Source organism: Lycium barbarum, chromosome 3, assembly GCF_019175385.1.
Source record: "Lycium barbarum isolate Lr01 chromosome 3, ASM1917538v2, whole genome shotgun sequence".
NCBI classification, from domain to species: Eukaryota; Viridiplantae; Streptophyta; class Magnoliopsida; order Solanales; family Solanaceae; genus Lycium; species Lycium barbarum.
The window spans coordinates 148,290,576-148,315,542 of record NC_083339.1 but is presented as its reverse complement, the minus strand read 5'-3'; the positions used below and the strand labels follow the sequence as shown (position 1 = coordinate 148,315,542).

The following is a 24,967-nucleotide window of genomic DNA, read 5'->3' as shown; positions in this document are numbered from 1 at the left end:
ATTTGGAGTCCACGAAGTTAAATGGAGTGCAGCAACTCCACATCCACAAACCCTACCATGGCTATTTGAAGAGCTCGAATTTTGCGACATTTCATTAGCAGTAATAGAGCAAAATCAAACAACAGACCTAATCTACTTAAAATGTCACTCAATCTAAGGGGAATTTACAACTCTAATTCTAGAATAGGAAAATCACCATTGAAGATAAATGTAAGAGGTGAAGAAGAGAGAGAAGGAAATGAGGGGGAAAAGAAAGAGGCGGATGGATTATATTTGGTGGGGGGGGGGGGGGGGGGGAGGGGTCGGGTTCTTTTGGGGCGGGTCACGGGTTTGGGTGGAAAAAAAGAGGGGTCGGACTTTTAGGGGGTTCTGTTAGTGTAAGGGCATGTATAGCCCATATTGTAACGTTAGGGGCATGAGCGGACTGACCTTTAAACGACGGGCAAATCCGTATAATTTCGCATAGTACGCGGGCATTTATGAACCTTTTCCGAAGAAGAAAAGCTAAGACCTACGGCCTTATTGGCTAATATTCTAGCATCATTATCTTTTTAATCAATATAAATCTTTCCCTTGTTCAAAAATAAATAAATAAAAATATTTATATTAATAAGGGTGGAAATGTAAATCCAATAATTCTCAATGGACTAATGGTTAAACCAATAAGAAAATTGAGCACCCCGTGCCGATAAACCGTTAACTACAAAATTCCAAATTGTTTCCTTATTGTTAATCTGATAATCCAATACCAGTAAACCAATAAATCTAGTTAACGTTTGGATCATTGGTCAGATTACATTTTTGAACAACTGTACTTTGACCGACCTTTAATTTGTAAAATATATAGCAAATTTATTTAGGGTTAATTATACTAAGTACCGCTATAATATAATATTAAGACTTTATTATAATTTTAATCATTCAGATTTATTCGAACTCATTAAGTGGTTGAACAAACAAAAAACACTTAATGATAGAGATTTCAGATTCAGATTTAAAAATCAAGCGCAATGAGCGGAATCTTAATGATTAAGATTTAAAATTTAAAAGCAAACAAATGAAACCCACAGCATAACTTTCGCGATCGCGACCTTGCAAGTCTTTGTCCTTCTTTATTAAGATTAAGATGCATGAATTTGAACATTAAGAAGTGCATTCAAATTTCGATATATGAATCTAAACACTAAGCCCCCGTTTGGCCATAAGAATTATTCACTTTATTCCGGATTTTTTTTTCACTTTTTTCCGAAATCAGCGTTTGGCCATGAAAATTCCGAATACCAAAAACTCAAAAAACTTGTTTTTCAAAAAAAAAAAATTACTTTTTTCGCTTTTTTACAACTACATTTCACCAAAAACTACAATTTCAACAACTATGGCCAAACACAACTCTAACTCCCAAATTCCAAAATAAAAAAAAGTGATTTTTTTTTTGGTATCTATGGCCAAACGGGGCTTTAAGATGCTTTAGTATCTAAGTAATAAATAAATAAATAATTAAGACTATTTATTTTTGAACATTTGAATATATAAACTTATCTTTATTTAAAATTTTATAAATATAAAATTTAAATAAAATATTTAAATAAATCTATACTATATCAACGGTGATTGCCGTGCGTGCTGATTAGGGATTGTTTTGGCTGATGGCGATGGTTGTGTATACTAACTAGTGGGAAATGGTAATGATGTCTGGCGTAGTGATTGCTGATAATTGTTTATGATGATAGCTGGGGGTGGCAACCGATAATATTGTGAAGGATCCATCCAACTAAAACAAAGGAGGTTTTAACGTATCATTAACATTGCCCTTGGTCAGCAATTACTTACAGAATGCATGTTTTATTTGTTTACAGCTAATACGACGAACACTATTGGACTAAGACTTGATGGTGAATTTATATGAGACTCAGTAATCTTCTTTGACTAATGAATGAGGGGTCGTAAGCACCCTCTACCGCCAACCCGAAGGTTGTAGGTTCGAATTACCGAGGGAGCAAAAAGGGGAGCACTTGAGGGGTAAAAAAATGAATTGAGTACTTCAACATGAATTATGCAAAGGGAGATTAGAAAACACAGTAAAATGGCCCAGACTCTTGACTCTAGCCTTTCATACAACCCGCACCTCAAATCACCTTGCCTGCGACTTATTAAGCAGACTTGCAGTTAAAATGAACTGCCGATTGGAGAGTAGAAGAATGTTTGACAAAAAATATTGTACTTTGTCACACACATATCATCTTCATCATCATGGCACAGAGAAGAAGGGAACTAACAGAACTGTAACAATGAACTCCAATGCACCAGAAAAAGATGCTAAAATATTACTTCACCTTCAGTCACTTTCTTCAGGCCGTTGGTGTTAAAGAACTGATCCAACAAAAACGAGGAGCTGAAAAAACAGAGCAGAAATGAATAGAATATGTAGCATTACTCAGGTACCTTAGGCTCGGGGAACAATCTGGTAGATCCACGAATCTGTTGAACGATTGACCACAAACTGAGTCCCGACTATATCAATTTTACTGAACGCAACCTTTGGCATAACAAGGATGATGAATTTGCTATAGTACTTAATCTCATATTCTACCTTACATCAATCCCTATTGCAATTGAAACCTCATCGTATATAGGAATCTAAGTTTCTTCTCAGCTACATTCAACAACTATAACAATTCAAACCATGTGATACGATAAAGATCAGCTTGTATACAGAAGAAAAGAATAATGGAGCTCCAACGTATAAAAATGTAACAGATATTTACAGAACTTGAACCTACAAAAACAGTTAGGTAGAAAATGAAGAAGTGAAAAACAACTGAAAGAATCATCTGCTTCTATTTACTCTGTACTTTCTATATCGTTTTCTAACGTGCTTCAATTTTCAATCTCAACAGCTTTGTTTAGTCTATAACAAAAATCATTCTTCCCCTCTTACCTAATCTTCATCACCTGTCATTTATTCCGTAAGTAATCCACATCCTTCGGATGGTTTGATTGAATCATTGAAAGTAATTGCCTGAAAGAATACAGCTTCGAAGAGACCGGAAATGATCTCAAGGGAAAAGCATATCTCCGTTGATAACCCAATGCACAAACTTCTCAGAGAATTCAACAGTTTCTTTACTACTTCCTTTGGCATCGAAACTGAAATCTCCACTAGTATGATCCTCGCGCTAAAATAACAAGATTGAAAAGGTAAAAGGAATTACTCATGTGCATCAGTATTTCTTATTAGAGATGCAGAAAGAAGCTAATAAGAAGTAAGAGGCAGAAAATAAAAAGGTATATTCCAGATTCTTCCTATTCTTAACTAACTAGAGCTTCCAGCTAAAAGCAAGATTTCTTTGTCCCAATTATGTGTCAATCTTTCCTCTTAAGTCGGTCCCAAAAAGAATGACACCGTTTTATATTTAGTGCTCCCTCCATCCCATCCCAATTTATGTGACACTTTTTCCTTTTCAGTCAGTCCAAAAAAGAATGATACCTTTCTATATTTAATAATAATTTAACTTCAAACTTCCCATTTACCCTTAATGAGATGTTTTATCTACACAAATATCTATGGCTTATTATAGACCACAAATTTCAAAAGTCTTCCTTCCTTTCTTAAACTCCATGCCTAGTCAAATACCTCTCACGAATTGGGAACCGGGCGGGGGGGGGGGGGGGGGGGGGGTAGCAATTTAACTTCAAACTTCCAATTTTTATCCTTAATGAGATGATTTATAGCCTCACAAGTATCTATAACTTATTTTAGACCACAAGTTTCAAAAGCCTTCCTTTCATTCTTAAACTCCATGCCCAAACAAATATCTTCACATAAATTGGGACGGAGGGAGTAGTAAACTATCGGCTTTGTGTGGACTGACCTTCAAGCTTGATGCAGATTCAATTGCTGAAGAGCTTGTTTCAGCTTTAGATTCAACTGTTAAACCATCTGAAGAGAAGGGACCACATGGTGAACATATGATTGTAGACCTGCATGAATAGAGCTAAGTGTCAAATTCAAAGACCCGAGGCAGAAAATGCTGGCCTTCTAGGATGTTTCCATAAGAATCAAATAACTAATCTACAAGGATAGAATTACTAAAACGCCAGTCATACTTCCGACCAACTAAAAAATGGCAAAAAGGCAGTATAAGTTCAACTAAATGATGACGGCCAAGAAAAATGAAATACAGAAATCGGTGAATGAAATAAAGAGAGTAATAAATAACAGAAAAATAAGAAAAAAACCCATGGAACAAGTCATATGGCCAAGGAAGCATCAGATTTTAATCTCAGTTTGACTTGGCCATTCATAAGAGCAACTTATTTGATCAGAATAATGAAAAGAATGCTGTAAAGGAATTAAATACTCTTCTCTTTTCTAATCGTCCTGTGAAGATAGACGTTCAGACTTCAGAGAAACGAATTTTTCATTCCTTTTATAAATAGTTTGTTTAATTTTCCCTTTTGCCTGTACTAGGTATTAATAAGCCCGAGTAAAAGAGTATCCAAATGCACACTTTACATTTTCTATTTCACCAAGAGTTGACGGTTTTTCCCAAGTAGTATCTGAACAATTAAACTACTGCAAGAAGTCTATCCTGGGTTCAACACAACCACCAGCTTCCTACTTCATTTTGCATCATCATCTCACTAACTTAGCCAGATAATTCGAAAGTCAAGGCTGAACTCTAGCTAATTCTTTATAGAGTATCCTCAAAATTATTTTAATGTGGGATATTTCAATGCAATAAGTTCATAAATCTTAAATTTTGGTCCTAGCCAAAGTTTTGTGGTAATATTGGTGAGAGAATCAATCAAGCAGATATTAGTGGTAAACCAAGTATGTGGATTCAACTTCTATCAAAGCATTGATAATAATGAAAGAAGATACCTCTCGAATGTTTCTTCTTCACATGAATTTCCAGATGAAGAGAGGCACTCAATATCTAGGAAATTTGAAAAATCAATTGAATCAACACGGTCACGCAATCTAACATTTTCACTGCTGAGACACTGTCCTAATTGCATATCCAGGAAAAGCTGTCTACCAGACATTGAGGGTGTGTACCTATAAAAAGTGAGACAAGCACCAATTTACTAAGAGACAAAACAAGAAACAAGGCGAGAATGAAATAGTATACATCCCCACCAATAGGAAAAACAAAGAGAGGAACCAACAGAAAAATTGAAAAGAGCCAATTAGAATCTTAAAAGTGACAGCATTTGGGTAGCACACATTTGTTTGTGACTATTATAGCCACTAACCTGCTATTAACTTTATTTTTCAAAAGCATTAGATGTGACACTAGATAATAAGACAGTCCTTAAGAGCGAAGAATTGTTTAGTACGTGTATTTTAGACATGAATATAATAGCCACAAACCTGTTATTAGCTTGTTTCTACTAAGAAATTGTTACACTGTTTTCATTGAAAAGATACATATAACATTCAAAAGTTGCAATGTTTTTGTCGATGGAAGTATGAAGGAACCAGAAAGACATACAACTCTCACAATGGTTAGCACTTAGTATCCACTCAATCAAAGGAATTTTGAATCAACTTATGGATTCTGCTGCTCCAAAGTAAATCTATGCAGCAAAGAAAATTTGAAGTAAGCTACCTGGCAAACGAAATATCAGTTTCACAAGTTGAGATTTCTGGGGTGGACTCGGAAAGACCCTTACTACCACCTTTTGCACTCTCAGGCAAAGGTTGGTCAGAGTCATCGGTCTGCTCTGTGTCAGTCTCTTTGACAGTAGATAAATTCCCTTCTGATAGGGACCTTTTAATAAACGACCTGCACATGAAAAAACGGCCTCAGTAATAGCTTTGGAGGATTTTGATACACTGGTCTGGCTTAATTAAAGTATTTTTCTCTTTTGGGTTGTGACTAGAAGTTGAAAAACCATAATCAGCTTTTCATAAGTAAATTCTCTGTGTACGTCACTTATTGACTTTAATATCCATCTTAGTAGCAGAGATAAAAAGGCCAAATTTTAAGGTAACTTGATTATGGATTAGGTGAGAGATACATACACAATGGTTGCAGTATAGTACAGATTTTTAGCCTTCAGAATGTATCACATATATAGAAGCTGTGAGGTCACTTGATGCTCACTTTTACAACATCACAACTCAAGTACTCAACTGTCTTAAGACTTAAATGCTCTCAACATAATATAGTATTCCATTTGATTTGGATTGCAAATTTCAAATTACAACCATCAGAAATGATGTTGTGGCTACAATATTAATCAAATCAGTGTTTCTTGGAATTTTAACACTTCAATAACAAAATACTCGATATTCAAAAAATGTGTACTAATACAAGTATTGACACTAAGGAGTAGACAAGGGATGTGTTAATTAAAGATCAGCTATACCTAGAACTCTCCATGGCTAAACTTGATGCATGCCCCCCAACATTATAGTGTTGGTCTGAATCCAATTCCCAGAGAGCTGGCTTACCTTCTTGAGGCCGGAAATGTCCCAAGAATCTGGAATTAGGACCACATTACTTTTATTTATTTCAAAATTTGCCTTCGTTTGTTGAAAGAACAGATACAAGAAACTTATTACGAAGAAATTAATTCACGTACACATTAATGGCATCTTGTTTCTCGGCGTCCATGTAGGCATTACTGTAATAGCGCTGAATCGTTCTAAAGAGCTCTTGAGACTGAGTTGCTGCTCTCCACTGGCCTCGTCTCTCTGAAAATATCTGTTAGATCATATCCATCAGTATAGTATATGGAACCGCTAGACTTTTTGTACTTTTCAACACGTACGCTAACTGGTAGAAAGTAATATGCTGATTTCAACAAGGCTTTCATAGATAAATATTTCAATCATAGTGAAAATGAATGAAGCCAATATTTCCTACTTTAGAAAAGAAAAGGATTTATTTCACCGGCAAACTAATCACAGATTTGAAGTAACTTAAAGATCTTTGCACACCACCAACCTTTTACTAGAATATCCATCAGCACACTACAAAAATAAATTGCAGAATTTTAAGTGAACAAGCAAGATAACATTACCTTGTTATGTGCAGCAGACCCTCCATATTGTAGTGCAAGTGTATCGCCCATTTCTTCGTAAAGTTTCATTAGATTATCTGCTAAAGGGGAATCTAAATCAATGTTCTCCACGTCTATAAAGCCTAAGGCATGCAGCTGATGGCCTAGGGCAACCAGCCCATAGGCAAATTGTGCAACATTTGTGCGATCCAAACAGTCTATGCAATTAGTTCGTAACACCCCTCTCTGTAGTGTTGAAAGGTTGACATGGTAATTGTCACTAGTGGAGTTTGCTTCAGCTCTCACTTCACAAATGTCTTGTCCAGCTTGATCCTCAGTATTGCTACGGAGAGACGAACAAATCAATGCGAAAAAGAAGAAGAATTCAGATGTGGTTATCTCACATAGGAGAATTCAATTGTTTAGGCATCAAATAAAAAATAAAATTTCAACCAAACACAAAAGAATTAGTATGTCCAGCTGCCTGAGGTTCAAATTGCTTAAAGCTCAAGTTACAAACACATTTCAAAGGAGAAAACGTCAACAAACCACAATAGAACATTTGAGCTTTTAAGCCAAAGTTAAGTGTTGGAGGTACTCTGCGGATTAATAAAGCTAATTTGAGAACTATCAACTCTCATGAACTGAGAAAATCAAATCTCTCAGGGAGGACTTTGATTGCCAAACTTACTCAATGGACGAGAATTTTAGCAATTTCCCAGTCTTTGAGGCAGGGATAAGTTGACAGTGAAGGAAGCCTGTTAACTCCAACGCATTAGCAGCCACCTTGCCCAGGAGTGTCAAGACATTTGTAGCTTTGCTGGAAAAGAGGTCAAATTGTCAGCATCTCATCAGACTGACATACAAGAAAAGGAAAAAATAGCAAGTACAACCATTTGCAAGCAAAAAGACGCAACAGGCAAACCTTTTAGAGTGTTTATTTAGGTCCCAGTGAAGAAATCTCAAGTGGTTCTCCTCAGACAGATCTTTATTTATAAACTCAATAGCATTGGCAAATGCTGCACGAAGAATTGTTTCTCTAGGCCTCTTCTCACGAGTCTGTTTAGCAGAAGGGGAAAGATGAGCAAGAGAAGGCTAGACAACAAAAAATAGAAGGGTGACATAAATTGGATACAAAATCTCTGATAAAGTTTACCTTAATCAAATTCAATATTATAATTGGATTTCCATATCTCTTCACAAGATTCTCAAAGTGACGTTTAGTGGCTTCAAATTTCAAGTCATTCCTAGAGACTATAAAAAGAAACGGTCATGAAAATTGAGTAAATTGGATGACTCAAAAATAAAATAGGTATTTAGTTCATACGTATGATGGCAGGCTTAATATTCAAACGTGAAGTTTCTTGCGACCAGAAAAGAGGTATTGAACCCCGGTTCTGCACAACAGCACTTATTTGTACTGGGCACCCATCAGCCACATTATCAAGCACAATCTGTTCCGTTTCGACATCATTTGCTACACGACCCTTCTCATTTACACCTCTTTTTAAATATCTACATAACATAAAAGGAAAAATAACTCAACAACCAGGAGATGAACCAGGATCAGTAACTGAAATATTCAATTTAAAGCTACTTATATGATCATACAAAGACCATTCAGATGAAAGTAACTGATAACACTCTTTTGAATTTTCTTCATCTATCCATTCAAGTTAATTATAGTTAATGCCAAGATTACTCAAATGGCACACTATTGCCAGAGTTACTTCATCTACTAGAACTCGATGAGATAAGTCACCATCAAATAAAAATGGATACAATATTTAAGTCAATTAGACAAACCTGGTACCAGCATAATGACGAGATCGTCTAGCAATTAGGGTCAACATGAAACTCCTACCAGAAAGAGAAAGCGTAACCTACAAAAAACAACAGCTCTATCATAACATGTTTAAAAGTATTATCCTAGCAATGGCTAAATATCCAGATCATTTAGTTGGTAAAGCCATCATGAAACATCATAATACTAAAGTCTGAATAAATCATCAACTTATACAACAAATAACTTGGTATCATATCCAAAAGTAGCATTTTCCCCACTACGGTGAGGTCAAATTTAGATTTTCTTTGGTTTCAATATACCTGAACAATTTAAAATTGAAAATACCTGTTTAAAGAATCCATATACTAGAGCGACAGTCCAAAGAGTATTTTTGAGCTGATGACGAATTTCTCGTGTCAAGAACTCATTCCATACAAACATTGTGTCGTAAAGCGTGAGTCCAGTCTCACAGTTGCTCAGGTTCTTTTGAAGACTAAGCATAATGTGATAGGAGTAGCTAAAAAAGAAGTCCCTTGTGAGATCCACTGTGCGCAGGAGCTTCTTATATCTATTCCAAAATAATGGGAGAAAGAAAAAGAATAAAACTCCAAAAATGAGTTACTAAATCAAATTTAGTACCTAAAAGAGGAAAATAAGAAAATAAAGAAATGCTAACATAGGAAAAATATGAATGAACAAAAAAAGCAAACACGTGCCACTGAAATCCTGATGATACCTCGTCTCACTCAACATGTAAAAATAACATCAACACACCACTGTAGTTTTCCTGTAAAGTAGTAGGAAATAAACTGCAACGGGCTCTACAATATTAAAGCCACAAAATGTTCATCTATAACGTTCTCACTATAGTCTAGAGTGTCCACACAGCTACAACACTGCAGGGGTATTGACAAGATAGTATAGAGGGTACCTCAAAAGTGAGACAAGTTTAAAGATTACAAAATTCAGAGCCGTCCAAATAGAAGAAAATAAAATTAAAATAAAACAACCACATCTAGTATAATGCTCATAAAGATACAAGGAAGCCAGAAGCATTTCTATTTCCATTATAACGTCTTCTCAAAAGTACTATGGACATTTTACATTTACATGCAGAATTGACAAAAGACCTGTTCTCATTCTTAGAATAAGGCATATTGGATAGCACAGTAGAATTGGGAATTGGAAACATCTCGCTCTTTGTAATAGCATAAACTGCATGACCACATATCATTCCAATCTTCCTTCTTTTCGTAATAAGCAACATGTGATAAGGTCCCAAAAACTTTACAAAACCTAAAATCAAAAAAGAAATATTAGTTGCATTACATATCAAAATAAAAAATCAATCTCGAAAGAGAATGGAACTTTTAGTGGTATAACATACCAACAATTCCGTAACATGTTGAAACGAATTTAAGCCCTCCACTTGATATGTTCCCTTCATGTATTCTTTTAAGAAGGTCACTACATTCAAGTTCTGAGTATGTGGCAGAATCTTCATACATGATTAGCTCTGAAGGCTCTAATCTGTCGATCTTCAGAACTTTCCAAGAAGTTCTACTCTTATCCCTTCCAACCATATAGAAGTTCTGCGACATGTGTAGGTTAACTCTTTTGACAAGCATATATAAGCAAGTTAACTCTCTATATAAGCAAGTTAACTCTCTTACTTAAACTTGCTATAATAACTTCATAATCATCATTCATATTCAATATCAAGTATCGCGGTAGAAGGAAAAAAGGAATAACTAAGAATATGCGACTACACAGGTACATGCACGCACGTACTTAATTTGTTGTCTAGGAATCTCATAGATCGAATGCACAAAATAAAAATGGAATAAGATTACAACACGCACGACTTGAGTGAGGGCAGAGAGCAATTTTAGTTCAAGATGCTTACTTGAGCAAATGTACATATGCTCTCCTTTTGTTTTTAATCATTTGCTTTGGAGATATTGTTCTAAATTGGAAAAGCCAATTTGAATCGAAATCTTAAACCAAGTACATAAATCTTGCCCAACCAACAAGTTGGACAACAAATTTGTAGGTACAACATAACAGATGACCAATTCCAGACCAGTGAAATTAACATCTTCATATGCTAGAAATTACTAACTACATGATTTAAAGCTAAAAAAATTCCTTCAATCTAAAACTGGAAATGAAACATAGAGCAGAATCCTCATATTTGGTAACAAAAACAAAATAGAGGAAGTAAATCAAATAGTCAAATATATACCGAGCTAGTCTCATAGAGCCGAAACTTCTGTAGAAATAAAGGTCTGGAATCGTGTTGCTCATTGTTTTCAGCCTGTTGATTGTTTTCCCAACCCATTTTTCCGATCCCGAGCCTCAGGATCGGCAAATTTGTCTCAGTTGAGCATAAAACAGGTCAACTCACTTGCACAAATTTTACCTGCTAAGTTACTTCTCCAAATATAACACAAAGACACTAATAATATTCTAAAATCACAAGTGAAATACTTGGAAAAACTAAACTGTGTAGTGAAAATGAAAAAGGAATCAGATGTGAACAACAAGTAAAGCAGAAAAAAAAGGGAAAAAATGGAGCAAAAGAGAAGTCAACACAAAGAGAGACTCTAAAGAGATAGAGAAAAAAAAGATGCAAAATAATTTGGGATATTTCAGATCGGAAGAGGTAAGCAAAGACTAGAGCTCCGGCGTCTACGTCCACAAAAAAAAAAAAAAAAAACGCAAATATTACTTATGTATATTTTTTCAATTTATTTGATTTGTACAGCTAAGGTATAACGAAATTTCAAAAAAAAAATCGTAGTGTATAAAAGCCTTCCATCACATTGTCTTTAATTCCTTAGTTGTCTTCCCTGTTTTCTTTTTACTTTACTTGGTCAGCAATTTGAGTAATATATATGGTGGTCTGTGAGGACACGAAATTAGAAAAAAAAAAATAGCATGTGTTAAAATTATTCTAATGATTTTGTCTAAATGTGACATAACATTAAAGGTGTAAAAAAATTAATGCTAAAAAAGTATAAATAGAAATAATATGTCATTAATTTAGGAATATACTAAAAAGACAAAAAGTATTATATAAACTGAACATGCAGACTAAATGCTATATTTTTATAATTATTTTGCTTGTATGAAAATCGAATTTTTCCACTTCCATGTAAGTTTTCAAGTTACTAAAAATACAAAAATTATTATATAAACTGAACATGCGGACTATATGCTTTATTTTTATAACTATTTTGCTTGTATGAAAATCGATTTTTTCCACTTAAATGTAAGTTTTCAAGTTACATTTTCTTCAAATTAAGTCAATATTATAAGAATTATATCATAATTTAAGAGAAAATGGAGCTTTTTTAAAATCTAAACACCGCACTTGGGAGTTGGCAATAGTTATATTGCAACTTGCAAGGTTAAATTCATATCAAGCATATATATTTAATCGGAAATGTAACTTTCAATGCTGTATGTAACAACAACTTTTATAATTTGCTAAAAAATACTAAGGTTGGTATAACTAACTGTGGTAAACAGAGCCGAGGAGACAAGTAACGTAGGCATGCTCACAAAATGATTGTGGACAACATGATCGTAAGACATTTGAAAATGGGACTGATTCCTTTAATTAGCATTGATTCTACTGTGTGGAGAAAGTCTTTGGAATATATATATATATAACAACTTGGAAATGGTATGCATAAAATATGGTCCCTCCAGAAGTCGGAAAATAATGCCAAATTGTCAATGAGAATATACCTATACATATGCCATCCAATTATTGATCTTATTCACTGTTTAGCCGCCAAACATCAGGATTTGGGTTTTCCCTTTTTTTCGCTAGTCAACTCTGAGAAATTTAGGATTTTTTCACATAAAATAGATCCGCGCAATATAAACAATAGAAGTGTGTACTAACTGGATCGAAGGAAAAGGTTTCCTATACAATCTCTGGCCCAAGAATCTCTCTCCTACTTCATCCAAGCATAGGGGAGTCGTGCACTTGTGTACATAGATTATTTCAAAAAGCGGCATGCCTAAAAAAGTTGCCCTTTCTCTAAAGAGATTTGTGTGCAGAGGCGGATCCGGTGGCATGCCACCCTCCTGATTAATAAAATTTTTATATACTTATGTTATAATTTACTTAAATTAGGTTAAATATTTGATCCTGCCACCCCCAATCGTAAATTAGACAAAGGTGTCACGGCTGGCTGACACAAGTTTGAATCTATCTTAAACATTTTTCGACTCCTATTTTTCTTTGCGCTTTTTACTTCCTTTGTACCAGTAATTCCCTTTTCAGCCCTCCTAATTTTCTATTTATCTTATTATTTATATTGTCTTTCCTCTTTTCTATTCCCTCTATTTCAATTTGTTTGAACCTATTTCCTTTTTAGTCCGTGCCAAAATGAATGACTTCTTTCCTAATTTGGAAATAAATTCACTTTATGAATGATTTACAGCCACACAAATTTTCAAGGCTTATTTTGAATCACAAGTTTCAAAAGTCTTCCCTCTTTCTTAAATGTCGTGCCCAGTCAAATGGGTTCATATAAATTGAAACGGAGGGAGTATTATTTTATCTGTGATCTCTAGCGAGAACACACAAATAGAAACTTCAAAATTCCTTAAATTAAGTATTTCTCTTAATCTCAAATATGTGAGTATTTAAATCGAAAAACTTGGGTCTCAATGAGAATTTTGGATTGAGATTAAAATACTTTTTTTTTTATAATTTCTTTTGTTTATTACTCCCTCCGTTCATATTTACTTGTCTAGATTTGACTTGGGACACTCTTAATAAGCAATAAATAACATGAGAAATGAATTAGAGTACGTATAATTTCAATTTAAATCACTTTTACTACTTAAATTGTGATGGAAATTTCGTAATCACTGCTTAGAAAACACATGAAATTTATGATTTATTTTTGAGAACTTATAGTTTATCTAATTCTACATTTACTTATGGGGTGTATTTACCTATTGAAGAGTTTTTCTATTATTTTTCTTATTTTGATTGGTGTAATTCTCTTATTGAAGATGTTATTTTACTTGTGCAAATTCATTTTTTTTAATATACATAAGAGATGCAAGTCCCTGGTGAAAATGTTGATTTTAATTTTGTTGTTAATGGGTGTTAATGAGTGTGATTCCTTGTTTAAGATGCTAACTATGTTCGTTTCTTGATTTTTGAGATGTAATTTTCATATTTGTAATTTTAATTTGACCCGAATAAATTAAAAAGAGATGAACCCGACCCAAATATACGTTTCTAATAAGATGTACATTGAAGAAAATAGTGACACCCGCCACCATCAAATTCTAGATCCGCATCTGCTTGTGTGATCAATGACTTTTTTATGTTATGAGATTTCGAAGACTAAATTTAGCTATCGACCTCAATCATCAGGCTGAAAACCTTTCTTCTTAATTGATAAGGTAGATTTATAAGTCACGTAATGCGATTTAAGCAATGCGTTTGCTAAATTTATACTTACATTCACTCATTTTGAACAATTGAAACCCCTGTCACACTCCTTTAATGTCTCTTCATTTTCGACAACAAATTAAGCCTCACCACGGATTTATTCGCCTAATTTTGGCGAAGATTCAATTTCAAACTCCTTTATTGCATGCTATTTTTTGTTTGATTTCATAGTACTATTTCGTCCGATGGAAAAAAGTCATATCAGTAAGTTTATAACATATTATTTTCTTGTAGACATATAAATCTTATTTACTGTTTGGTATTATTATTATTATTGTTAATATTATTGCCTTTCCTTGGGAGAAGTATCAAAACAAAAACTAAAGATTCCAACTTTTAAACGTAACAGTTGCTTGTGCTATGGATATTTCGTTTATTTGTTTATTTTTCCATTTAGCTATGTGATGGTTTTTAGTGGGTAGGCCTGATTTAAGTGTATTTTATTCTAGCTTCAATTATAAGTTAGAATCAATTATATGAATCATCATTAATTGATTATATTTTTATTTTATGTTTATCTTATATGAGTAATATTAATAAAGAAATATTAAAAGTTTACTAAAGTTAAGTCATTACCCAATTTCAAATGCTCACAATTCGATAAAAAACCTAATTATATAATCGACTCAAAAAGAAAATGAGAAGTAAATTTCTTCTTTTTTCCACAAAAGTAGAATATAGTGGAAAGGACATAACTCTTTTTTCTAATTTAACCAGTTACAAAGCTCTTTCGTCCACGCCATTTTTACAACAAATTACAAGCAAGAAAAAAGAGGGTGCAAGAGATGCTAATAAGGTGGCAATAGTGACGTGGAAAATGTGTGATTGGGAATATTAGTTTGAGCCGACAAAGGATAAGCACGTGCCTTGAAACAAGTGGTTCGTCGACACAAGCAATTATTGACAAAGAAAATGCCACAAAGTGGTAGCGGCGGGTTTCGCCGGGTCCGCCCAATGGTAAGAAACGAAGTTGGGATATGAAATTTATGAGTTTTGAACTTATAATTGACGTCATAACTTATTTTGATTTTTAATTTAATTAAATAAATATTTATATTTAATGATGCAAAATTTAAGCAATAGTTAGTGTGCTAGATTGAATCCGCATCTAACATTGTAATTTTGCCACTGGCCGAACTGGACCTTGTCGTGGCGTTGCCTCTAACCATTTAAAAAAAAAAAAAAAATTAAATCAACACAATTTATCATGGTTAAGTTATTTTATAATTATGGTTAAGTGATGTTACATATATTCAAATACATGTTATACATCCATTGATTTGGTGTAAACGTCCGTGTGGTAAGTTTTTACCATATTTATGTCTACTTATAATTTGATAAGAAGAAAATGATGCTATTTATTTTAGTATTCTTGTAAATTTGATGTATTATTTTTCACTGATCTCGTGTGAAAAATAAACAACAGCAATAACAACATACTCAATGTAATCTCACAAGTAGAATCGTAAAAAATAAACATATAATTAAATTATCTTTTGTAAAAGTTTACAAAATAACTCTCTCTGATATTTTGTTTACCATTTGTAAAATAGTTGAACTCATTAAAAGATTTGGGGAAGTTGTAGAGAACGACATTTCTCATTAAGACGCCATGTGAAATGAGAGAGAACAAATTCGATGAAGGGAAAGGAAAACGGAAATAGAAAAAGGGAAAGTGGAAGAAAGTGAGTTTCTTTCTGTAAATTGGAGAATTAATAGAAACAGAAAAAAAAAACAAGCTTTCATGTTTTAGTTTGTTCCGTTTTTCTTGTTTCTTCTTGGCAAGAAGCAGTGATATGTTTATAAATTCTTCGAACTATACGCATTTCAAAACTCACTAGTATAATACTGAATCCTAACCACTTGAACAATAATTTAGCTCCTGTTTGGCCATTGATTTTGAGAGCATATATTGTTTTTGTTTGGTCATAAAATTTTGATAAGTTTTGAAAATAAATCTTCAAATCCCAAATTCTGATTCAAACCTGTTTTTGGACTAAGATCTATGTTTTGGCATTTTCAAATTTTTTACTAAAAGACTACCCCTAACTTTTGTATTTATAAAAAAGGTCCATCTATTTATGACCCAACTAATTCTATTTACCATGTTACTCCATTAAATTCGTATATACCATGTTTCACAATTAAACCGGCCTCTTCTATAAAGTGAACGAGCGAAGCTGTGCCCAAACATTACAAGAAGAAATCCTAGGAAAAATTGCTCTGCCAACTGTGAAAATCCGTTAGTGGATCTTTGTATTGTAATTTGAATTACAGTAACTAGTAAGTGTGTTATTAGCCGTTATTATCAAAATATCATGTTCTGCATAATTTGGGTTTGCAAGTATGTATGTTGTATGATTGGGTATTCTTGATAGTGTTTACAACTCATGGGTATAAGTAATGTTTCGACAACAACAACAACAACATACCCAGTTGAATCCCACAATGTGGAGTCTGGGGAGGGTTAAGTGTACGCAGACCTTACCCCCACCTTGGAAGGTAGGGAGGCTGTTTCCGAAAGACCCTCGGCTCAAAAGAAAATAAGGGAAGAAAGTCAAGTACCGACAAGCAAATCAAAGCAATGCGAAAATGAGAAATAACAAGAGCAAAAAAGTCATGATAAAATAGCATGGAAAGACAAGACCCAACACATAAAAGCAGGAATCAAAGGGCAATAAAAAGTAGAGCAAAACTACGCCTACTAGTGCGACGGAAAAGCGAGACTACCTACTAGCCTTCTATCCAAATATGAGCCCTCCACAACCTCCTATCTAAGGTCATATCCTCAGTAATCTGAAACTGCGTCATGTCCTGCCTAATCACCTCTCCCCAATATTATTTTGGCCTTCCTCTAGCTCTCCTAAAACCGTCCATAGCCAATCTCGCATACCTCCGCACTGGGGAATCTATGTCTCTCCTCTTCACATGCCCAAACCATTTTAACCTCGCTTCTCGCATCTTGTCCTCCACCGATGCCACTTCCACCTTATCCCGGATGCCCTCATTCCTGATCCTATCTCTCCTAGTGTGCCCACACATCCACCGCAGCATTCTCATTTCCACGACTTTCATCTTCTGGACGTGAGAATTTTTGACTGGCCAACACTCTACCCCATACAACAGAGTCGGTCTAACCACCACTTTGTAGAACTTGCCCTTAAGTTTTGGTGGCACTTTCTTGTCACACAACACTCCAGAAGCGAGCCTCCATTTCAACCATCCTGCACCAATACGATATGTGACATCATCGTCAATATCCCCATTTCCTTGTAAAATAGACCCAAGATACTTGAAACTTCCTTTCTTTTGAATGACCTGGGTACCAAGCTTCACTTCTACGTCAGCCTCCTGAGGTATGCCGTTGAACCTACACTCCAAGTACTCTGTCTTGGTATTACTCAACTTGAATCATTTAGACTCTAACGTCTGTCTCCAATCCTCTAGCTTAGAGTTAAGTTTGCTACGATCTCGTCAATCAAGACTATGTCATCTGCGAATAACATACACCATGGCACCTCACCTTGAATTTGTCGCGTCAATCCATCCATTACCAAGACAAATAAAAATGGGCTAAGAGCTGATCCCTGATGCAAACCCATTAGAACAGGAAAGTGCTCCGAGTCTCGTCCTATAGTTCTTACCATGGTCTTGGCTCCATAATACATGTCTTTGATCGCTCTAATGTACGCCACAGATATACCTTTAGCCTCCAAGCATCTCCACATAACCTCTCTTGGCAATGTTTCATGTTTTCTAAAACATAAAGTGAAATATGTTTTGAAAAATTATGGCCAAACACATTTTCAAAACTTAAAGAAACTTTACCCAAATCATGTTTTTCATTTTTTTTTTTGAGAATGTATGACCAAACGCTAGCTTGGTACTCCTATCAGTTCCTATCAGATAATACAGAAACAATAAATTAAGAATGTAGATATGTGTATATTTCTTCTTTCTTCTTTTATCTTCGACAATTGTGAATAAATTGTTAGCAAAAACTGCGGAATAACACGTTGTCTGATTTATTCATTGTAAGTTGTAACAGACAGGTGGGATTGTGAATAATAAATAATAGAGCACATAAAAAATGAGAATGCAAATGTTAGCATCAAGACTGCAACTTGTTGGAGCTTAGCAACAGTCATAACATGCTAATTTTAGACTCAATTTTCTGGGTTAAGGTTGTCAGCATCCTCTTCTTGTCGGGTCTATTTTCAAGAACTGGCCCCCATCATGCTTGTTACATTGATTCTTGCAATGAAAATTCTGTCCTTGTTTTGGATAAGAGTAAGAAATGAAGTGTTTTGGATAAGAGCAAGGAATGAAGTCTCCATGTTCCCATTCCATCTTTACTGAAATATAAGGTCCAAAGCAATTTCCAGCAAAACCCAATTAATGATTTGTCTTAGTCGGCGTTTCGACATGGTTTGAAACCATGAATGAAATCATGATTTGAAATCATGTTTGGACATGCAATTTGAATTTTTTAAGTTGTATTTTTTCTTATAGACATAAAAACCTCACAAGTTGTGAAACTATTAAAATATTCTCAATTCTTATACAATCTTACCAAATGAGCAAGTCATAGCTCATAACAAAATTAATACGCTACTAGAAAACCTTTCTAAAAAATACAATATCAATTGATCAAACTTTTGTTCAATAAATAATAAAATTTAACATGAATAGTAATATAACTACTCTTTAATATAATCCTCCCACATGGTAGACATAAATAAAGGTTGGTGGGAGTAATTGTTAAAAATATCTACCAACTTATGAGTTTTTTTTTTACAAAATATAAACCTATGGGTCACGTTTTATATTTAAAATTTTTGAAACCCAAATCATGCCTTTTTGGATGATTTGAGATTTCAAACCATGAGATGAAATACATGTCCAAACGCTGATTTCATCTCATTATTTCAAATCACATGTCCAAACACCTACTTAGAGCTCTTACCTTTTGTTTTTAAAAATTCTTTTTTGGATGAAGTTGCATAGTAACAACTTCCTTATCTTATTTTTCATATTACTCACATATTATGGATGGCAAAATGAAATTGTCTCTTAAGTGATCTGATGATATAAAAAAATTATCGTTTGATTTCCCTTGTCATATCCATAAGCAATATATTTGGCCAAAGTAGACTTTGTGCACGTCTTTGTATTACCCTTAAAACTTGTGATCTTAAACATTTGTCACGATATTTCTATAAATGCAATTCTTTAATTTTTAAAATTCTCTTTTTGCCCTTAATAATCCATGCTTTTGGTTCAAATTAATGTTAGGATTATAACTATTGACAGATAATCCCACCTTCTATATTGGAGAGATAATTTCATGATTTTAGCTAATACCACAATCAAACACTGAACAAATCTAATTACAAATTATATATTGGGATAACCCCCTAATCTCTATCCAAACAAACACTTATCTCGTTTGGTTGGGAAACAAGTTATCTCATGATTACGTATTCCGGGATTAGTTATTGCACCCTCTCACATGGATATAAATAACACTACAATCCCGAGATAACTAATCCTGTGATTAGTTATACCGCGATTTTATCCCAACCAAATGTGAGATAAACTCATCTCAAATTTGATTCTGAGACTATTTATCCCTTATACCTTGTACCAAACGAGCCCTTAAAGTTAAAGAATTTCTAAATACATATAAGTGTCATGTTTTTTTTTTTTAAACAAACTAAAAAATAATACTATCATATAAAATGGAACTGTGGGAGCAATTGTCTTTCAACTCAAATTATGGATCATTTCCTAGAATAGAAGAATTCAGGAAGTTACTATTGTGACGCAGTGCTATGCTCATAGAAGTTAATGAATATCTGTATTCTGTACTCTATGCTTCTGTACATAACAATGATGTTAGAGGCATTGAAAGAGAGTCTTGAGAGTAGATGGCCCTCCTATCAAGGGACCATTCCACATTTCAGCTGCCATTTGTTGGTAAATAGTTTGAGTTAGGTGATAGGAGTCCCAAAAGACATGCTTATTTGGGCTTTTACAAACCTCAAATTGCTTCACTGGCCTCTTTCCTCCACAACTGCATATTCCTCTAAATCTTCCTGTTCCACAACAGGCTCTTTTCCCTTCCTTTAAACCTACAAGAACATGTTTGGTTCTCAATTGAAACAGCTCATTTAATTGTTTAAGAGCTCATATTGCAGAACAATTCTGGATAAAATTATTGAATATTGTAGGAGTAATAGATAGTCATGTGTTTGATAAGCACCTTTTAGTTATGTTGCTCGGACTCTTTAAAATATACTGTCTGGCGTGTATTCGATCCTCCAAAAGCTATACATTTTTGGAGAATCAAATACAAGTGCAACATCATTTTAGAGGGTCTGAGCAACATAGCTTTTTAAGTTAAATGACTGCAATTTTCCTCGATCTGTTTAACAAATATAAACTTTGGAAGTATCATTCCATAAAAAAAAAAAGGCGAATGACTTAGGAGTTTTATTTAAAGAAGAGTATTTCAGTGATGACAAAAAATATTAAGGATCAAATATTAAAAGTTTTCGCTAAACCAAAAATAATTATAAGCCGAAAATCTTAAATTTAGGGTAACCAAATTATAATTTTGACAAATTTTAACTCATAAGTACTTTTAATATTTATCGAAATATAAGGATAAGCCAAAAAAAAAGCATATCTTATAAGCTAAATTAGTGCATACCATGTCTAGAGGGATGGTTCATCCTTTGTCTCAAACTACGGTTGTAGTCATAAAGTGAGTACGTGAACCCTTTGAACTTTTTTTGCAGTCTTAGGAGAAGAATGTGAAGCTCAAGATTATGTAATTTTGCCAATTTTGAAGCTTCTTCCAAACACCCATTTTTGGTAGGAGGGTTAAGCATTCTTAGGCCTGGTAAACATCCCAAGTCACCCAAATTGAGAAACCCAAACTTCCTGCCTCCATTCTTGTATATCTCCTGCGTAAATTTCATTTTTTTTTTTGAGTTAATTGTATTCAGAAATAACAATAGATTTTGAGTTGATTACTCATAATGTCATTCAAGTAACAAAATTGTAGAAGGAAGTCCCGTTTCTTCGTTTTGTAAGAAATACATATACATATAGAAAAGTCACTTTATTTTTGTAATTACATACACAAAGTCACTTATTGCAATTAAGTGATATTTTCGGCTACTTACTTACGTGACAATACTGTTTACTGTTGCCAAATTCATATAACATTAAAGAATATCCATCATAACCTATATAACGAGGATATCCGATCCGCTGACCCGATCCAATTACCACTGACTTGACTCGTTTGAGCGGTAATTGGATAGGGTCAGGGGATTGAATATCTTTATCCTGGTTATAATGTTTGTTGCTTAATGTTTTGTATTTTGGTAATGGTAAAATATTGTCATGTCAGTTAAGTGGTCGAATATACCACCCGAGTGTAATGAGTCTTTTTTTTGAAATGACAAAAATAGAGTGGTCATTCTCATACAAAATAAAGGAAAAATAGCTTTTTGGATATAATTCAAGAGACGAACTCTTGAATTTTACTTACTTCAATAACAGTGGTCAAGTTGCCAATGACCATTTGTACGTATTGGGTACGAGAATAGGAAGTTAGGACTGTTGAATTGGTCAAAAATGGACTTAAGTAGTCATTGGTCCCAATGCTAATCAAGTAAACACCACTTCTGAATATCTTGTCCGATTTTGAAGAGCCCAACTTGTTTCTCAGCAAAATTTTCACCTTCTTGTAGTTGTTCACCTGTGTCTTCAAATCAATCACCTGAAGAACTTGAGAGTAAAAACAAAGAAGTTCTGCATAATACACGTTCTTATGAAAAAGGCTGACACACTAAAAAACAAAATTTTACTTGTAAGCATTCTAGGTGGGTGGGAGCCCATAAATTTTTGTTTGGTCCAACATCAGTGTGGACGTGTCGAAAGTCCAAGATAGCAGGGTTTTCGTTTTTGGGCCTGGTCCGTGGCCCAAGGATTTATTTGCACTTTGCGAGCTTTTATTAGGTCACTAAAATTTAGTCCATATTAGTCCAATGAATTATATATGAAGTTTTTGCTCAGAGTGCCCGTCAAAGGCACTGGCCTTCATTCTTTCTCCCTCCCTCATATATGTTGTCTTTAATTTTTGTCCCTGCTGCTCAGTTAATAAAAATATTTAGACGGGCTTCGCTCGGCATAAGTTCTACATAATATTTATCTTCAGAAACTGAACTTTTGCCTCGCTTGACACAAGTTCTGTAGGAATTAAGTTATGCGGCATAAGTTGTGTAGCTTTTTCAGATTATATTGAATGTTGAAAGTTTTGCTGCGTACGGCATAACTTGTGGGATATTATGATACATATGCCAAACGAAATCTGAACTTATGCTGCACGAAAAATACTAAAGGGCAAAAGTTAAGGATCACCCCGAAATAGGGGCATTTCTACGAATGACCCGAATTAACTTTCACCTTTAAAAGTAATTTTTTTTTTCCAGATAAATTTAACTTTGTGGATTGAGGTACACAATTTAAATAAAAGCACAAAAATGGACATTTGCATTCAAATGGCCTGTGGCCTGATTGATAGACTAGTAGCCTGTTTGGATTGACTTATTTTAGGTGTTTTTTAAGTCAAAATAGCTTTTAAGCACTTTAGACAGTAGACCGAGAAATTTTGATCGGTTGTTCTTTTTTGTACAGTTGCTTAGTAAATGATTTTTTTTTAAAAGATTTATAGATCTTTTAGACCACCGTCTAAAGATTTCTTTGAACAAACTGAAAATCGTATGAGAAAATATTAGACTTCGATCTAAAATTTTGTAAGTTATACAAATGTTAGACTACTACCTATTATTTTTTCTCTAATATTTTAGAAACATATAAGCAAACATTAGACTAGAGTTTATATTAAGCAAAGCAAACACTAGAACGGAAGGGACAAATAGAAGAATACGATCACTGCAGTAATTGAATTTGCACTAAGCTAGGAAATTTATCATTTATGCTAACTATTTATTACAGAAGACTTTTAATCAGGTGAAGTGGTAACCTCAAATTACATGCAATATATGAAGAGTGGGACTAGTTTTTTATTCATTATTGACAGTTGCTTATTGAATAAGGCAGATGATGAGTGATAATTCAATAACATGAAGTTTCTAGAATCATATGCGGCGAGACTAACTACAAGCAAATAGAATATCAACGCAATTAGCGGCAAGTTAACTATTTTCTCCAAAGTTGAAAGGTCTTTTACTTTAATGGTTAGAAAAAGTACAATCTTGTGAGTTCTTGTTTGATATCTATCGCTATTAGACGACATTTATTTTACATGGTCCTAACTACCTAACCTGCTGTAACAGAGTAATATAAAGATATTACACTATCAATGTACTTAGAATAATTTTAGTAGAGACCCAAGAAGTGAAAAAAACGTACTGCACCCTCGAAAGTCTGGACAAGAGAACCAGCTCCAGCTGATGCAAAGTTTGCTCCACCTACGTAGTTGTCCTCTTCATTCCCTGGCTGTAGAAACGGTGGTGGCACTGGAACGTTTGCATATTCAGCTGTCAATGAATGGAACCAAGAACACACGCAGTCATATTTGTCAATTCAATTAGATCAATAAAACAAAGTAACCAAAAAAGAACTACAAAATGGACTTTTGAGTTTAACCAACCTCAAATTATATAAGCACATAACAGATATATATCCCCACTCAATGTGGACAGTTAACACATACGTTTATGATTCAACATTTGATGTATATTATATGTATATTTGATACTTATAAACATACAAAAGTTATAATTTCTTGGCTATTTTGTAGTAATAAATAAATTAGATCACCAAAAGGCATTAGACCGTAATTATCTCAACAATATATTCAGAAAAGTAGACCTTGGGACTAACTAAAATAAAAAGGTGAAAATTTGATCATATAAGAAGACAACAACTAATTCATTCTCTAACCAATTTGAGACACTTAACAGACTAATTAGGATAAAAAATTACCAATAAAATCTGAAATCAAACGGCCGTCAGAAAATCTTCCAGTAGGGGACTTGAAGTAAGATTGTCCATAGGGCCAGAAATGGGCTTGGTCAAGAGTGGATGTGTTGATGTAATTGTTGTTTCCCACATCAAAATAGGAGTCACCAAAGATGAAGAGAGCAGCTCCCTTTTCTGGCTTTTTGCATTCACTGATATGGAGGCTGTAGGCTGCACCAATTCTCAGATATAGAACCACCATGACTGTGGTGAAATAGCTGCTTATGGCACCCATGGGATTATTTGCCATATTGTTTTTAGCAAATTTGATTTCTCCTGACTTGTTTTATGGAGACAGAAGATAAACCCTTGATCATGAAACAAGTAGGACCTCTTGATTAATTTATGCTAGGTACTAGTTAGCTAGAAGGATAAAGAACTGCATACATTTTTCTGAGTTTGTATGATTACCTACGCATGCCACTGTTTGACTAAAGCCAGCAGCCAAGTTTCCAATTTGGTGTTGACATTTAAGTTTTGTACACACACAAAAGAAGAAGAAGAAGGCATATATAGGGGGCCCATTTAAGAAGGGGGGGGGGGGGGGAGGGGGGAGTGAGTACAATGGACACAAACCCAAAATATCTAATTAAGGGTAAAGAGACTTCATCCCTCCG

General features: G+C 34.2%; 2 protein-coding genes across 3 annotated transcripts; both read right to left on the bottom strand.

The window, feature by feature from the left end:
* Positions 1–2,689: 2,689 nt before the first annotated feature.
* LOC132633545 (phosphoinositide phosphatase SAC2-like) lies at positions 2,690–11,682 on the bottom strand. The gene is made up of 16 exons (XM_060350034.1): positions 11,046–11,682; positions 10,188–10,392; positions 9,931–10,096; positions 9,146–9,368; positions 8,821–8,897; positions 8,342–8,529; positions 8,171–8,268; positions 7,940–8,073; positions 7,706–7,834; positions 7,036–7,357; positions 6,595–6,716; positions 6,379–6,492; positions 5,616–5,792; positions 4,886–5,062; positions 3,873–3,981; positions 2,690–3,176 (listed from the first exon to the last, which is right to left on the bottom strand). The coding sequence occupies exons 1-16, from the start codon at positions 11,139–11,141 to the stop codon at positions 3,057–3,059; spliced, it is 2,457 nt and encodes an 818-aa protein (XP_060206017.1). The 5' UTR covers positions 11,142–11,682; the 3' UTR covers positions 2,690–3,056.
* A 7,994-nt stretch (positions 11,683–19,676) lies between these two features.
* LOC132633544 (GDSL esterase/lipase 5-like) lies at positions 19,677–24,898 on the bottom strand. 2 transcript variants are annotated; one of them, XM_060350033.1, is made up of 5 exons: positions 24,315–24,898; positions 23,739–23,866; positions 21,853–22,068; positions 21,004–21,259; positions 19,677–20,422 (listed from the first exon to the last, which is right to left on the bottom strand). In XM_060350033.1, exons 1-5 carry the CDS (start codon positions 24,598–24,600, stop codon positions 20,187–20,189), a joined length of 1,122 nt encoding a protein of 373 aa, XP_060206016.1. In that variant the 5' UTR covers positions 24,601–24,898; the 3' UTR covers positions 19,677–20,186. The 2 variants fall into 2 exon arrangements, with proteins under 2 accessions (XP_060206016.1, XP_060206015.1); XM_060350032.1 differs by having other exon boundaries at positions 19,680–20,422; positions 21,853–22,083; positions 24,315–24,893.
* Between the last annotated feature and the right edge of the window lie 69 nt (positions 24,899–24,967).

Bases quoted from the DNA above. Each gene is read 5' to 3' on its own strand.
- LOC132633545 (XM_060350034.1), bottom strand. From the start codon at position 11,141: ATGGGTTGGGAAAACAATCAACAGGCTGAAAACAATGAGCAACACGAT. The intron at 8,898-9,145 runs GTATTTTCAATT...TGTTTTTTGTAG, and splicing joins TATATGGATTCTTTAAACAG to GTTACGCTTTCTCTTTCTGG. The intron at 5,793-6,378 runs GTATAGCTGATC...TTTCATGTGCAG, and splicing joins TTAGCCATGGAGAGTTCTAG to GTCGTTTATTAAAAGGTCCC.
- LOC132633544 (XM_060350032.1), bottom strand. From the start codon at position 24,600: ATGGCAAATAATCCCATGGGTGCCATAAGCAGCTATTTCACCACAGTC. The intron at 22,084-23,738 runs GTACGTTTTTTT...CAAGTTCTTCAG, and splicing joins TCCAGACTTTCGAGGGTGCA to GTGATTGATTTGAAGACACA. The intron at 20,423-21,003 runs GTATGCACTAAT...ATGTTCTTGTAG, and splicing joins GAACCATCCCTCTAGACATG to GTTTAAAGGAAGGGAAAAGA.